General features: G+C 41.5%; 1 protein-coding gene across 3 annotated transcripts in view; it reads right to left on the bottom strand.

Moving 5' to 3' along the window:
* Nr4a3 (nuclear receptor subfamily 4 group A member 3) overlaps positions 1-16,650 on the bottom strand; it is a 45,776-nt gene that overhangs the window by 4,691 nt on the left and 24,435 nt on the right. For all 3 annotated transcript variants that reach the window (XM_048338038.1, XM_048338028.1, XM_048338046.1), the window contains one exon: positions 14,079-14,257. In XM_048338038.1, the coding sequence (XP_048193995.1) occupies positions 14,079-14,257 (179 nt within the window). The remainder of the gene's footprint in view (positions 1-14,078; positions 14,258-16,650) is intronic.

Here is a 16,650-nt window from a genome sequence, read left to right as displayed (position 1 = left end):
GAAGAAGAAGAAGAAGAAGAAGAAGAAGAAGGAAGAAGAAGGAAAGAAAGAAAGAAAGAAAGAAAGAAAGAAAGAAAGAAAGAAAGAAAGAAAGAAAAGGTATCTTCTTGCAGCTTCCTGTGATGAAAAAGGAACCAGACACGCAACATAAGTCACTCTGCTTTCCCTCAGACTGTACATCGCAGAGTCTCTTCTGAGGGGAAAGCTTGATTTCTCTTTTTACAAAGTTTTCCTTTCTCAGTCTATGAGACAGAAAGTCATGTCAAAGTCACAATTCTTGAGTGATGGAAGGTATCCTTCTACTGTGAAATGAATTCCTAATTTCTATCAGATTTAATTTCTTAGTTGGAGATATGTTTGGTAGAAAAGCTGTTTTCCTAAAGCAAAATGTTATTACCCAAAATTAGAAAAAGGAAGCAATGATTCAGAAACCTTATTTTTCTCTTTTAGGTAAAAAAAAGTGAAAGAGGTCTGCAAATCAGTAAATGAACACTTTCTCTTGCTAGACTAGTTGTATTTGCCTTGCACAAGTTCCTTCTTCTCTAGGACCTTGTCAATGAATGAGGTTGGACTGCATGGCATGTAAGGTCCCTTTTCAGATCTGATGTGCTACATGGTGTTAAAAATCAACCAAGAGGGGCTGGGAATATGGCCTAGTGGCAAGAGAGCTTGCCTTGTATACATGAAGCCCTGGGTTCAATTCCTCAGCATCACATATATAGAAAAGGCCAGGAGTGGTGCTGTGGCTCAACTGGCAGAGTGCTAGCCTTGAACAAAAAGAAGCCAGGGACAGTGCTCAGGCCCTGAGTCCAAGTCTGATGACTGGCAAAAAAAAAAAAAAAAAAAATCAACCAAGAAAATCACCAGCAGCATCTCAGTTGATTATAACTTGTAGGTACCTCATCTTTTGTCACTTATATAGAGAAAAGGGTACTGGGTTTAGAGTCAAACCTAAATCCTGGTCTGTCACTTACTAGCTATATGACCTGATTTCACTAAGGTTCAACATCTGTATAGAGAAATGGGGATTACAGAGTAGTAGATACACAAGTCTTCACTATATTCTTCTTGTTCATCTTAAGTATCACACACAAAAAAAATTGAAAGAAGAAGCGGGACTACAATAAAACTCATTTCTGAAGGCTGTTTGTTGTGAGGTTCAAGTAAACGGTGTTATATGACAGTATTTTGTCATCTGGCATACCCTGGGATAGTCAGCACAACAGAGGACACATTATCAGTGGTTAACAACTGTAAGATCAAACAAAGGCAAAATATCCCCTATTTCCAGGCTTTTCAGTGAATGATTTTTACTTTCTCTAGGAAGCTACTCATTGGTCAACCCAGGTGCCAACATCTTCCAATTTGGTTTATCTTTACTGAACTCATAGCCCTTATGTTTCAGTCTCAGAAGCATCCAAAAGTGAACTTCAGGAACAGATCCTGCCTGCAGTGGTATTCTGCCTAAAGTTTTATTCTCACCCCAGCCCCCAAAGCATGAAAGCAGGCTTCAAATCTGGCAGTAAATTTCAAGAGTTATAAAATGTTTATAGCCTCTGACCAAATAATCCTACTCTTGGGAATTTATCCAAAGGAAAAAGTGAACAAGAAAGTAAAACTGTATGCATGAGAATATTTGGTATCATGTTATCTATTACCAACTTCCATGAAAAAAAAATCAAACAAAGAAACACTGAGAAAGATAAAGAGTTTACGAATAGGAGAATCATTAAGCAAATAATGGTATGTCCATATAATGGAAGGTTCTGCAGATCTAAAAGGACAATATGAGCCAACATGGAAAGCTACTAGCAATACTTAATAAAAAGTAGAATATTAAATAGTACCTAAGTGTGATTATATCTATTTATACATATACAGAAGAATGAAAGGAGACAAAATGTGAAAATATTTATGAGATGATTGATAACAGTTTTTCATTTAAAATTGGCAGGTTAGCTTTGTTTGTATAATAATGTTAAAACATAGCAAGATGAAGGTCTGCCTTCTGATTAGCCTCCTAGTACCTGTAATATGATCAAACACTACCTTGCTGGTACTGAATTCTATTAATACTGAGCTATATCAAATTAGCTTCACAAGCTAGAGAGAGAAGCTTTCCTCGGGAAAAAAAAAATGTCGGCCATTAATTTAAGCTTTCCCTTCCTTTACAGGCCTCATGTCATGGACAGTATTTGAGATTGTGTATTCGTCTCTGGGATGAAGAAATGGAGCATCACATTGCCTTTTCAGAGGGGGTTGATTGTGGTACATGGCAGCCAGACTTTCTCATGGCTAAACTCACAGAAGAGGCTGCAGAGTTTTCTCTGCTCTCCAGCCAGTTGTGACTGCTCAATAACTATGGCAACCATTATTTATTCAGTGAATTCAAGTGAGGATCGATACCTCCTGCCAGCTGGATCAACCCTAGGCCTGGAATTCCTTGAGGAATTCAGAGACACTCCTGTTAGACACCAACGACACCTCGAACCTTCTTTGTTGTTTTGAACAGCCACTGGATTTGTGGTTTCTTTACTTTTCCAAAGGAGCTAAGATAAAATTTAGACTCCTGCCTGCTTCAGCCAGCAAGATTTTCAGATCACCAGGGAGCCACCAAAAGTCTGGGACCCCACCAGTAATTTGAAATCCTTAAAACCTCCATCACTGACATTTAATTGAAACCCCCCTCCTTCCTTCCCCTCACCCTTTCTCCTGCAGCTTGGCAAACAGAGCTACAAAGAGTTCATATTCCAGGGGGAATCAGACATTTGGCTTTTCTTTATTGTTAGACAATTATACCGAGAAAATTTTCATTTAAGATCTTTCTCTGCCATTAAACAAAACAAGTATATATACATGCATATTTTTATAATAGTGATATACTCAGAAAATAACATTATCAATCTAATATATTCCCTGTACTCCAGAATTGTAACTGAGGCATTATATGTTCAAAAGTTTAGACTACAACTCACAGAAATGGTTAAGTAATTAATATATGGGTTATATTCATTGTATATACAAATTGAAAGATATTTAATTCACTTGATTGAAATCCCCACCTAAGAGAAGATTCTCCACTAGGGGTGTCTATAAAGAATTTCAGGTGTCAGCTGACACTTGGAGTTTCATTATTTCAGGCTGTTAAGAGATGCGTATTTGATAGCACTTTATAGTTAAGCACTCTGTTACTTAAATTATTTTATCTCACCCTTACAACAACCCTGTGAATTAGACAGTACAATCATGCCCTTTAATTAATAGATACAAAGGCTAAGACTCAAAGAGTTAAGAGGCCTGTCCAAGACCAGAATTACTAAGTGGCTGATTACTTTCTCACTGAAACCCAGAAAAACATGTATGATACCAAAGCTGGCATTTTTAAAGATCTCTGCTTGGCAGAAACTTTCTCCTCATCCTGAGATATACTGGCCTCCTTATCACATCCTCCTTACATTCTGCATGCCCAATGGTTAACCACTGGGCTAATCATGTCTTTCAACAAATACTCATTGAGTACCTGTTTTGTGTCTAGCAATGTTGTAGCTACTAGGGCTAAAGCAGTGAAGAGCATAAACAGACATTAACCTGTGTGGGGTCACCATCTAAAGATGCAGTTGGATTTCTAAAGCATTTGAGCAACTGATGATGTCACTGGTGAAAGGACAGGAAGGAGTGGAAGAGGCAGAGGAGGGGGGAAGGAAAGTGATATAACAGAGCCATTTAGGTCTGTGCTCATGTTCTGCCCTCTTTAGCTGGGTTAAGATCTACTCCTCCTTTGGATCTCAGATCAAATAGTCATTAAAGGAAGTTTCTTTCTCTTTGCCTCCAGCATTGCTCATCTTTCCTATGGCACTCTGGCCTTTTCCTTTGCAGGATACGTAGTTTGAAATCTGATAGTTATAGGATAGTTGCTTGTCTTTTTCATGAAATGCACATTTCTTGAGGAACAGAGGGCATTTGCTCACTATTGTTTCTAGCACCAAGCCTACCTAGCACACTAGCAACACCCAACACACACCTGTTACATTAATATACAAATGAAGGATTGAGGACATAGGAAAAAAAAGATTAGATACTAGAGGCTCTGATTAAATAAATACATGTGGAATTGTTATGAACTTTACAATAGTAAAACAAACCAAAAAACTTCAAAAGCCGTCCATACCAGGTACAACTGATTTCCTCCCTGTATGTCCCAACTCTATTATTATTTAACAGCTGGGTGACTTAGGGTCTCTTTCCATACCTTTAAGATAAAACTAATAGCAGTAAATGTCTCATAAATTGTTTTTTTTGTTTGTTTGTTTTTGGCCAGTCCTGGGCCTTGGACTCAGGGCCTGAGCACTGTCCCTGGCTTCCTTTTGCTCAAGGCTAGCACTCTGCCACTTGAGCCACAGCGCCACTTCTGGCCGTTTTCTGTATATGTGGTGCTGGGGAATCGAACCCAGGGCCTCATGTATACGAGGCAAGCTCTCTTGCCACTAGGCCATATCCCCAGCCCCTCATGAATTGTTTTTTTAAGAACTGAGTGAGTTACAATGTATATTTAGAATAATGCTTCATATATAGCAAACACTAAATAAATATTTGTGAATATCCTCTATATTTAAAACACAATTTGTTTTCTTCCCTTTCAAGTCACCCACATCTCTGAGTTCAACTATCAGTGCTATCAGTCTTCCCCACCCTCATGAGATATTCAAAGAATTGTATTCCTGTGGCCCATTAATTAACCTATCCCCAGAACTTCAGTAATTAGCCCTACATTGTTCTGTGTCTATGTCTTTCTTTCAGTACCAACTTCCTCTCAACCAGATCTTCAAATTCTACTACTAGATTGTTTTTTAAAAGCTTCCAATTGGTCTCTCTGTTTTCTTATTGGTAAAATCCATCCCAGGTACTTCCAAATTTATTTACTAAGCAACATTAATCAAAATAATCATGCAAATCGCTTGGCTCATAGCCTGGCAGTAGCACTTAAAAACAGTAGTGATTATTAGTTTCTGAATATCTTGATTATCAATAAGTGACCTTGTTCTTTACTCAAGGACATACCCCAGACCAACAGCATCAACTTAACCTGGGAGAGTTTAGAAATTTAGTCTCAGGCCCTGCCCCCAGCCTATCTCATCAGAATCTGCAACTTAACAAGATGTCCAGCCATGTGTATGAAGCTCTGTCTTAGCCAATGCTCGCATTAAGATGTTTGGTTCACACTATACCCAGTGTTCATCTAGCAAGGCAGGAGCTCACTCCCATGGCAGTTTATTCCATTTTTCAGATACTTCTGTGTAGAAGAACTTACTCCCCAAGGGAGCTCATTCCAATTTCAAGTAGTTCTGTCTTAGTTTCTTCTACTGAATTCCCAGTGCCCCTTGGGCCCACAAGAGAAACATCAAATTCTCTTCCTCAGGGCAGAGAGCAGGAGTGAGGAGAGGGATGGCTAGTAGCTATCAGGCTAGAGAAGTAGCTTCTCTTTTTGAGCAGGTCTTATGGCATGGGCCAACTCAGAGACAAAACTCAGTCCAGCCCAGCTCCTGGAAGGGATATGGGCTTGTAACCGAACATCCACAAATGACTTCCTGCTGAGTGCCCCCTCTTTTTTTGGGCAGTCATGTCACTGTGTCTTCTCATGTTACACATATATCATGTCCCTTACTGACAGGCAGCCCCAGACACATGGAGCCCACACAGGTCAGAAAGCCACAAGTTAGTTGGGAGCCTGTGTGGAGGTGTAATAGAGCATTTTTCAGTCTGACTGTACCCCAAGTAGTGTCTATCTGTCTCTCCAACAAGACCTTAGAGTTTTATGAGAGTAAGGGACTGTGTGCCTGACAAGAATCAGATGCTCAAAAAAACCACAAAACAAACTTTCTATTGAATTCATTTGAATTTAAATACAGCAGTTCTCAAGAATTCAAATTGTTTCCTAATAACAATGATAGGCTAAAAATAATGGCTTCAGGGGTTTCTTGATTTGGGAGAAGTTTGGATATTCACCATTAACCCATTCAATTCAACCAATATTTGCTATGTGTTAAGCACTTTAAGTGCTAAAGCAATTTTAAAGATGAATAAGATTCTGCTTGCCCTCGTACTTTTATTTGGACACCGGTATATATCCCAAATGCTTAGAATGAGCTCCAGTAAATGAAATCAGGCTCATTTAAAATGAATGATGAAATGCCCAGTTCTGCAGAAAAAAGTGGCATGGAAAAATATTTGACGTGCAGTATATGGATGAAAAAGTAAGAACAGACTGAGGCTGTGCATATATTACAGCCATAGTTTTGTTTAGAGAAGAAGCAATACATGGATTTTTATGAATTGAAAGCCAAGTACCAGTGGCTGATGTCTGTAGTCCTAACTCAGGAGGATGAGCTATGAGGATCAAGGTTCAAAGCCAGCACAGGCAGGAAAATCCATGCGACTTTTATCTCCTATTAGCTGCCAAAAAGACAGAAATGAAGCTGTGGTCCATGTGGTAGAGTGGCAGCCTTGAGCAAAAAGGCTAAGGGACAGCACCTAGGACCCAAGTTCAAGACCCAGTACTAGCACACACACACATGAGAGAGAGAGAGAGTGAGAGAGAGAGAGAGAGAGAGAGAGAGAGAGAGAGATTAAAGGAAAATAAACCAAGCAATTAACAATGGGGAAAAAAGACTCTGAACTTAAGAAGTCAGGGAAACTCCTTAAAGTGCTATATGTATACAATAATTTGGGGGAAGCATGAAAAATTTTTATGGGTTCTTAGAACTGCTAATTCTTCCTGAAAGTGTGTAAGATAAATAGACATTTAGGAATTAATAACAGTGAAGATTTGTCTGAAATGTTTTTTTCTTTCAGTAAAGCATGCATTAATTCATTCAATGTTTATCAATTACAAATAGACATCATTATCTGCTCAGATTTTTGTGTGCTGAAACCTAATCCTTCCACATGAGAGCATTAAACACAGGGTCTTTGGGGAGTTGATTCAGTCTAAAGGACAGCCCTCATGAATGTGATTAGTGCCTTTATAAAGGGGCCAGAAGGAGCTTCTGGGACTCTTCTGCTACACCAGGGAACAGCAAAAAAGCACTACCTACAAAGAAGAAAACCACATGTCTCTAGCTACAAGATCTGCGGGTGCCTTGATCTGGGACTTGCTAGCTTCCAGAAGTGTCAGCAATACATTTCTGTGGTTTATAACACCTATAGAATTTTTGTTATTGCAGTCCAAATAGCCTAAGGTATTATTCTTGAGACAAGTGAGAAAATGAATACTCAGAGAGGGTAAAGAATTGCCTAAAATTGATTGGTAAGGAGGGTGAGGTGGTCTGTTTAAAAACTTGAATTCAGCAGAGTGTGTTGACGCAAGCTAATAATCCTAGGTCTCTGGGAGGCAGAAAGGCGTGAGGAGGATCTCACTCAGTTTGAGGCCAGTCTAGTCATAAAAAGAGCAAGTTCATGAGACTCAATCTGAACCAATGATAGGGTGCAGTGATACATACCTGCCATCCCAGCCACATATAACTAGAAGGGGATCATAGCCCAGGCCATATAGACATAAAGGAAGACCCACCTCAATATATAGGACCTGCTTAGATAGAGGACCTGCTTAGTAAGTACAAGATCCTGAGTTCAAGCTCCAGTACCACTAAAAGCGAAACTAAACCTTTTAAACTCACTTTTCCAGTCTCCAAATATTGGAATCCCCACCCCCACAATGTCATCCTTCCATGTTTTACACTTAGTTTGCTTGCAGTGTTGCTGATGGCAACACATGGTGCAGAAACAGGGTAACTAGGTAGCCACTTAGGGTGAGCAGGAGAGCTTTGGAAAGACAGGTGGTGGAGGGCATGGCAGGAGCCATGTTACTGTTAGCTTTTTCTGCTCCTGCTTCTACCTGCCAATCTCCCCTTCAGTCTTAGAGGTTGAGTTGCAATGAGAAAAAAAAAAAAGACTACAGAGAGAAGAGTTATTGTCTCACTTGACAGAAGACCGGAATGTGGAAAAGAAACCCTGGGGAACATTCCTTCAATGGAGTGATTCACAAATGACACTGGGACATTCAAGGTCCCCTTGGTCCTCTGAGCCCAAAACAACCTTTCCAATCCTATTTCCCCTGTTATTATGTGGGAAAATGTATTTTATTGTAGGGTTAGGTCATGCTATCAACCCAAAAAGTCAATATCTCATACAATCAGTTGTTTCTCTGAAAATCCTTCAGATTTCTCCGAACAGAACATATTTTCAGCTCTCTCATCCAGAGGCAGGGAGACAGTGTCCCAAAGTGAATTCAGATCTTCTCTTATGCTTGCTCTAGAATGTACAGTGACAGAGGGTAATAGCCTGCACCCTCCTCATTTTTCTTCTTTTTATTCATGGTGCATGTGAATTAATCCATGCCTAACACAACTCCACCACACATGATTTCCCCCCTATTTTTCTCCATCAGTGTGCCCTTACCATTTCCTTGATCTGAAACGTCTTTTATGTTTTTTCCACATCTACATGCTACTACCATAGAAGTTCTTGATGACCAGCATTTTTACCTTTCTTCACTCCACAAAAGTTAGCAATTATATGGATTTCCTCTACACTCTCTCTCTTATAAGGACCTGAGCATGAATCACACAGATTGGGTTCATTTTTTAAAATCATAATGATATATATAACTTCCTGGTTGATAATACACTTCCTGATAGCAGAATTCATACCTGCCTCATCCCCACAGACAGGGCCTATCCACACATGGGGCTTTAGGTATTACTTAGTGAATGAATATTTAGAAGATGGCAAATCCACACTAACTTTCTACTTAGAGGATGTCTTGTGTATTAAACACAATTAACTGCAATCAGATACTAACACAATGGTTATCTTACCAGAAGCAAAGCATGTCCATCACTTTAGGGACCTGGCATTAGTAAGAGGCAATGGTTAGGTAAACTGCAGACCCCCCGCCAAAAAAATTTTTTTTTGAAACCCACAACTGTGGGGAACTCCCTGAATGTAGGAAGGGAGCGTGATCTGAAAGAAACCATTTCCTGCCCCACCTCTTCACCTAGTTTTTCATGAGGGCCTAGAGAGAAGACAAGGAGGAAGAAAAAGAATTGGGGTGTGTGTGTGCGCGCAAAGGAAAGCTGTGTTTGGCTAAACTACAAATACCATCCAGTTTTGAAACACTAATGTTTTAGAGTGGTTTAGAACTCAGGATCGTGTGCTTGTTAGACAGGGTCCCTACCACTTGAGCTACTTTCCAGCCTTTTTTTTTTTTTTTTTTGCTTTAGTTGTTTTTCATTTCGAGTCTCATATTTTTTCCCCAGACTGGTTTAGACTATGATCCTCCTCTATCCTTCCTGCATAGCTGGGACCACAAAACCAAGCAGGTATTGTAGACTTTTCCCCAAGCTGGTCTCCAACTGTGATCATCAAACTTTTACCTCCTGCTTATAGGCATGACAGGTATGGACCACCAAGCCAGTTCTTAGACTAAATTTCTAAGTCAGTCTCTCTCTCTCTCTCTCCCTCTCTCTCTCGGCCCTGGGGCTTGAACTCACATCCTGAGCACTGTCCCTGGCTTCTTTTTTGTTCAAGGCTAGCACTCTTATTACTTGAGCTACAGTGCCAATTCTGGCTTTTTCCGTTTATGTGGTGCAAAGGAATCACACCCAGGGTTTCATGCAGGCTAAGCAAGCACTCTACTGCTAAGTCTCATTCCAAGCCTCTAGGATTCACTTTTCTTTTCATGAGTTCATCCCTGGACTAAGAGGGGACAATTTGGGGAGGTAAATTTTATTTATTTATTTTTGTTTGTAGTACTGTAGCCACTCAAAGGCCTCTGGCAAGAACTATCTGAAGCTTTTGCCTGACTCAGCCTTGGCTCCCTTCTACCTCTATATTTGGCTGAGCTGGGATTACAGGTGTGAAGAATCATGCCCACCTCCTTTTTTCTTTTTGATTTGTTTTTGAGATAAGGCTTGCTAATTTTTCCCTTGCTTGGGTTGATTGCCAACCACATTCCTTCTCTCTCGGCCTTCTGGGCTTACAGGTGTGAATCACCAAGGCTGGCCTCGGGGATACATTTTCTTTTATTAATGGTCCAGCTGATATTCTACAGTCACCCTTTTGTGTATGTTTTTATGTGCCAGTCTTGATCCCTGGCACTGTCATAGAGCTTTTTTTTTCTTTTGGCTCAAGGCTAGAGCTCTACCACTTGAACCACAGCTCTATTTCTGGCTTTTTGGTGATTAATTGGAGATAGGAGTCTCACGGGCTTTCCTTTGGATGAAGATCTTCAGATCTCAGCTCCTGAATAGTTTAGGATTACAGGCATGAGTCACCAGCACCTGGCTACACAGTCACTCTTTTTTTTTTTTTGGGGCCAGTCTTGGGCCTTGGACTCAGGGCCTAAGCACTGTCCCTGGCTTCTTCCCGCTCAAGGCTAGCACTCTGCCACTTGAGCCACAGCGCCGCTTCTGGCCGTTTTCTGTATATGTGGTGCTGGGGAATCGAACCTAGGGCCTCGGGTATACCGAGGCAGGCACTCTTGCCACTAGGCTATATCCCCAGCCCCTACACAGTCACTCTTGATTATGAAGGAGATTTTGTAAAAGCCAACATTCATGGGAATCAACATTCAAGTGAAAGTGAACATCTATACCAGTGTGCACTGCTTCCCAGGCCTTCCTTCGTCTTCTGCCATTTCGTGATTCTCTTCTGCCTTTCAACCCTTCTCACAGACAATGACTCCCAGGCCAGTGCTGTGAGATGCAGAAATGAGACCAGAGGGATCTTCTTGTGGGTTAGAACCTCAGTACCTTTAAGATCCTGCTCTATACTGGCTGATAGGGGTAAGGATAGGACCTGAAGCTTTCCCATGTAGAAAGCCTTAAAGCAGAGGTGGGCAATGGTGGCTCACCCCTGTAATCCTAGCTACCCAGGAGGCTGAGAGATGAGGACAACAGTTCAAAACTAGCCTGGGCAGGAAAATCTGTGAGACTCTTATTTCCAATAAATTATCAAAAAAAAAAAAATGCTGGAAGCATTGCTGTGGCTCAAGTGGTAGAGTGCTAGGTCTTAAACAAAAGAAACTCAGGGACAGTGCCCAAGTTCTGAGTTCAAGCTCTAGGATTGCAAGAAAGGAAGGAAGGAAAGAAGGAAGGAAGGAAGGAAGCCTTAAAACATCACCATAATGTACTATTGCCATTGCAAGGGCAGTTTCATTGCTTTAACAATCTTGTCCTCCTTTGAGTCCCTCCTCTCAAGTGTCCAAGAAAATAAGTCACCAAGCAAATTGCTTCCTAAAGGCAACCACCTTTTCCTCATAACACAGGTGGATTTTGGACTAGCCAAAGTTTCCAGGGGGAATGGTCAGTCATGGCTGAGTGGGTGGGAGCCTGTCACCATCACTCCAAGAAGGAGCATAGGTGGATGGAATGGTTATCCTGAATCTCGCTTGGCTCCATCACTCACAAACCCAGATTTCTGTAATGTACATGTTTACTTCATGGAATAGATGTTGTTATCCTCATTGTGAAATAATGGGTGAGGAAACTGAGATTTGGGGAGATGAAGTACAAGGCTTGACAGTACATATGTGTTAAACTTAGGACCCTAGACTTACAAGGAGACGCTGGATTTCAATGAGTGTGCTGTTTCTACCTCCTCCTCCAGCAAATCCCCTATGAACGGGAAGTAGGCTAAGCAGCGCTGACCACAGAACCCACAGCAAGTGGGAAACAGAGAGCAGAACCACCCTTCTCCTACTTCCTATTCTGCTGTACTGAGCTACCCCTCTCTCCAGGTGCAGACTGTCTGGTACCCACATGGCCTACTCTCTTAGCTGTCCATTCATTCCCACTTAAAGAGAAAAAAAAGATACAGGCCTCCAAAGCCAGGCCTCCTCTTAAATCCTATCTCTCACACGGGTGGACTTACAGCCATTTTCCTCTTACTCTCTTTCCTGTTCTGACTTGTACTCAAAACCAGCTGTCAGGGTAGATCTTTCTAAAAGACAAGCCTAACCATGATCTTGGGTCACACCTTGATGGGGCTGCCTACTGCATTCAGGACAAACACCATGTATCTCAGCCAGGTGTGGAGGATTGGTTCTGCATGTTCTCCCTTTCCTACCTGTGAACCCAGGGGCATCTGCCATCACTCTAATGTTAGGCGTTTTCTTTCCTGAGAATGATGTCATCCTACATTTTTTCAATGATTCTAGCAAAATTTTACTTATGCAATTATCACCCCTTTCCATTTTAGCCCTAAACTATTTTGTTTTCAACCACATCCAGCCCCTGTAATCCTGAGAAGACCACCTGTGGACTCTGAGTCCTTTGTTTCTACTCTCAAATCTCCATGTGGCACTCAATGTCCTGCAACATATGCAGGACATAGTTTGAGTATTTCTCTCTTTCAGGAGTGTATGTCATCATCTCTAAAAACCTAGGGACATGTGGTGCAGTGCGCAGGTCAGCAACATGCTCACTAACTAGACTCCATTCCTATTTCCATAGAGATATGGCAATGGATTGGTTGTTTCTACAGAAATCCAAGGCTGGTGCTAGCTTTTGTTTTTACTTTTATTTTTATCTATTTAAAGGGAACTAAGTCTCATGCTTTCCAGATTGGAATGTTTAACTGTCCTAGGAATAGCTAAATGATTATGAAATGGAGCTAAAGGACCAATTTTATTGCAGTCTTGCTGGAATGGTACCTTTGGGCCTTAAATGTGCTTGTTTTCTTCTGATGCTCTGATATGCCATCGGAAAGACCTCTAAATAGAATCCATCCTCTTTGAAATTGCCATTGCTCTTGGCTCATTAATGGTACTATTGGAATTCATGGCAGCCACAATGAAAGAAGTGAATTTTTCACTCAGGACCAAAGACCACAGGAAAGTCCACTTCTAACTATGCCAGTCGCTAATGTTAGAGGAAACCAACCCTCATCTGTCCTTTATCAGAAGGAAAGGACCATTTGTGCCAAAAGATGCACTCAGGCCTCTGGAGATGCACGTGTCATCTGTCCCAAAAAATACTTCCTTCAGCTGTGGGCATATCCAAGTTGAACTTCACCCTCGAGCAGCATCCTAGGTTGTACTTTGATCTGACCAAAAGAACAGGGATGAACCACAAGTCTGGCTAGCTTCTTCTAGAGCCCCCACCCTTGTTGTGCCTCACTCAAGTAACTGCTAGTATGAGAGGAAAAAGGATCTGGGCCTCAACAGCTGCAGGGAGATGGGTTTAGTTTCTTCTCTTGCCCAATATGCCCCACCTTGGGGATCCATTATATCCCCAAAGACAAAAAAGGTGAGGGGTCTAGAGGGAGAATGGGATCATACAGAAACAATATGTTTTATGTGTCTGATTCTTAACTTTTTTTTTTGGCCAGTCCTAGAGCTTGGACTCAGGGCCTGAGCACTGTCCCTGGTTTCTTTTTGCTCAAGGCTAGCACTCTGCCACTTGAGCTATAGTGCCACTTCTGGCCATTTTCTGTATATGTGGTGCTGGGGAATCAAACCCAGGGCTTCATGTATATGAGGCAAGCACTCTTAACACTAGGTCATATCCCCTGATTCTTAACTTTTAATAACAGTGGAGTTGAGCTGTTTTTCTTTTTTAATCACTTAGCCATTTTCCTCAGTCATCCCCCAAAGTTAGTAAGTCAAGTTGTCTTATACGTTTGTAGTCATTTGTGCTTACTTTGAGTTACTAGGCAAGGATTAGGAACAGGGGCAACTTGCTATCCATGTCCTGCATGAATGGGCTGGTTAACTTAGTCTTCCTTGGAAGACTAGTCCAATTGTTAATGGAGCTCCTGTGGACTTAGATTTTCACATGGGGGGGGGTGTTGAAAGTGGTAATAGGCATAGACTCTCTTTCCTAGAAGCTTATGACAACAAGCTATAGATGCATATACCTTTCTGTTTAGATCAGATTAAGTTTAGCACATTTCAGGGGGGAAATGGCAACCATTTCCCTCATTTTCTGGTGTATACAATGGCCAGGACCATAATCCACTTTGATATAGGACAGGAGGGAAAGGAGATGCGATCACGTTGACTTTGGCCAGGTGGTGCTTACCTGTGATCATGCTCAATGCAGACAGGCAGGCTAAGGCTTGGATATCAAGGTTCAGGCTCTGCAAATTTAAGGAAAAGTCTTTAATGGAGTCGAGCCACTCCCCAAATCCACGAAGGCACTGAAGTCGATGTAGGACAAGTCCATTGCAGAACACAAACTTATCTTCAGCAGTGTTTGACCTGGGGAGTAAAGGAGGAGGGGATATATTAAACAGGTCCATTTGATCTAACTAACCCAATGATATCTATCATAACACACAGGCACCCTGACACACAGGGCTTATATGTTGCCATAAAGAATAGCTGGATGTCTGCAAAGAACAAGTCTGTGTTCTTAGGAATAAACAACCAACATCACTTGGCTGTGCTAATGTCTTTGTGGATAATCAGTCTGGGTAAAGATGTGGCTCAGGCAATCACTGACTTGTTGCTGAATCAGTTGTTGGTTGGAGCAATGAGAAGCAAGCACTCAATATCAAGGAGATGAAGCTCAGGGCCCTGCCTCTCTCTGCAATGAACTCAAGGGCTCCTGAGTTAGGACTGGCCCCTTCTTTCCTTTTTTTTTTTTTTTTTTGGCCAGTCCTGGGGCTTGAACCCAGGGCCTGAACACTGTCCATGAACTTCTTTTGTTCAAGGCTAGCATTCTAGCACTTGAGCCACCCAGCCACTTCCAGCCTTTTCTGTTTATGTAGTGAGGAATGGAACCCAGAGCTTCATGCATGCTAGACAAGCACTCTACCGCTAAGCCACATTTCCAGCCTCCCTCTTCCTTCCTTCCTTCCTTCCTTCCTTCCTTCCTTCCTTCCTTCCTTCCTTCCTTCCTTCCTTCCTTCCTTCCCTCCTGCCTTCCTGCCTTCCTTCCTTCCTTTACTTTCCCTTTCTTTCCTTCCTTCTTTTTTGTTGGTCATTGGCAGTGAACTCTGGGCCTCCATGCTGTTCCTGAGCTCTTTTTTGCTCAAGGCTAATACTCTACCACTTTGAGCCACAGCTCTCCTCCTGGTTTTCTGGTGGTTAATTGGAGATAAGAGTCTCACAGACTTTCCTGCCTGGGCTAGCATCCGAACCAAAATTCTCAGTTCTCAGCCTCCTGAGTAGCTAGGATTACAGGCATGAACCACCAGTACCCGGCATCCCTCATTTTCTTAAATGTCCAAGGCAGATAAAGTCAGTAACTAGACACTACCACTGTATCATGCAGACATGAAGGCATGAACTCTGTGCAAGTACCAGAAGTCAATCATGAACTAAAAAGTGTGCTAGCATAAAATGAGTCCTTATTTTGTATTGTTTTCATGACTTTGAACAGTGGGGCAATGGAGGGCTGTTTCTACACCCATCTGGATAGTTTCTTTTATGTACATAATCATCCCATTTTCCTTAATGAAAGGTATTCCAGAACCTCCTGTTAGACATCCTCACTGGGCACCATGACCTTGGGCATTCCTTTAATCTCTCTGGACTTCTTTTCCCTTATCCCCCTTATCTGTTCCTAGCACAGAAATATTAAATGCTACCCCCTAAGAAGGCCAGGGGACTTAAATAAAAGAAAGAATTTGAAAGCACAGTACCTACAAAGAGGATGCCAGAAGCATTAAATGGAACTAGTTCTGAATTGTATAGGGCTCTGACTTTAATCTGTTTTCCTTTAACTGTAAAATATCTTACTACAAATTCATTTATCTTGGCTATTGCGTTCACAAGTCAGTATCTCCTTGTGCTTCATGGATAAATAGCTTCGTTTATCCCTTCAGTCAGCAAGTATTTTCTGTGCTCTTCCTGGAGCTAGGTACCAGAGAAAACTTCATGAATAGGTCTGGTATGGTATCCATCTGCATGGAGTTTATCATCTATTTACTCCTCTGCTGAATGCCTAGTAGGTGATTGTCACATTGCTGCTGGGCTCTAGCATCCACAGGGCTGGCCAGACGTGGAACTAGTCTAGTAATGGACAGTCTATTTGTCTTTCCCACCGATTTTGCCACACCAGTCTACCCAGGGAAGAATGATCCGATCTTAGAGCTGAGAGGTGGATCTCTGAGTACTGGCATCAGAATTGAGACAGCACCAATTAAAAATTCAGATTTATGGACTTTTCCCCTAGCCTATCAAACCAAAACTGATGGGAATATGGCATAGAATCTGTAGTTTGGAGGAATTACTGGGACTATTGTGGAGAGGGAAGCAGGGAAGAGAAAGAGGATTTTTTTTTACTATAATATTTGATGAAATATTAGTGTCATCTCATAAAAATATATAATTGAAAGAAGGATGGAAGGAAGCACACTGTGTATGGAAACTAATAAAATACAGTTTGTTTGTTAAAAGGCGACATGTGCAATTTATGAGAGGAACTAGGTCCAAGGTTTGAGTTCTTTGAAAAGTTACTTCTTCTTTGTGGTCAGTATTAATGATTGCAAGAAGCTAAACAAAATCATTTGGCAGAACTGTTCTCTTGGAGTAAATACCAGAGAGTGAAAGTCTTCAGAGTCCTATTGGATATACTTGGACTATAACTTGTGAAATGGAGTAATGTGGTAATCACAGTGCCCTGCATTTCTAGGAATGGTAGGAGA

The sequence above is a fragment of the Perognathus longimembris genome, chromosome 1 (assembly GCF_023159225.1).
Source record: "Perognathus longimembris pacificus isolate PPM17 chromosome 1, ASM2315922v1, whole genome shotgun sequence".
NCBI classification, from domain to species: domain Eukaryota; kingdom Metazoa; phylum Chordata; class Mammalia; order Rodentia; family Heteromyidae; genus Perognathus; species Perognathus longimembris.
This window is presented reverse-complemented; position numbering and strand designations above follow the sequence as displayed.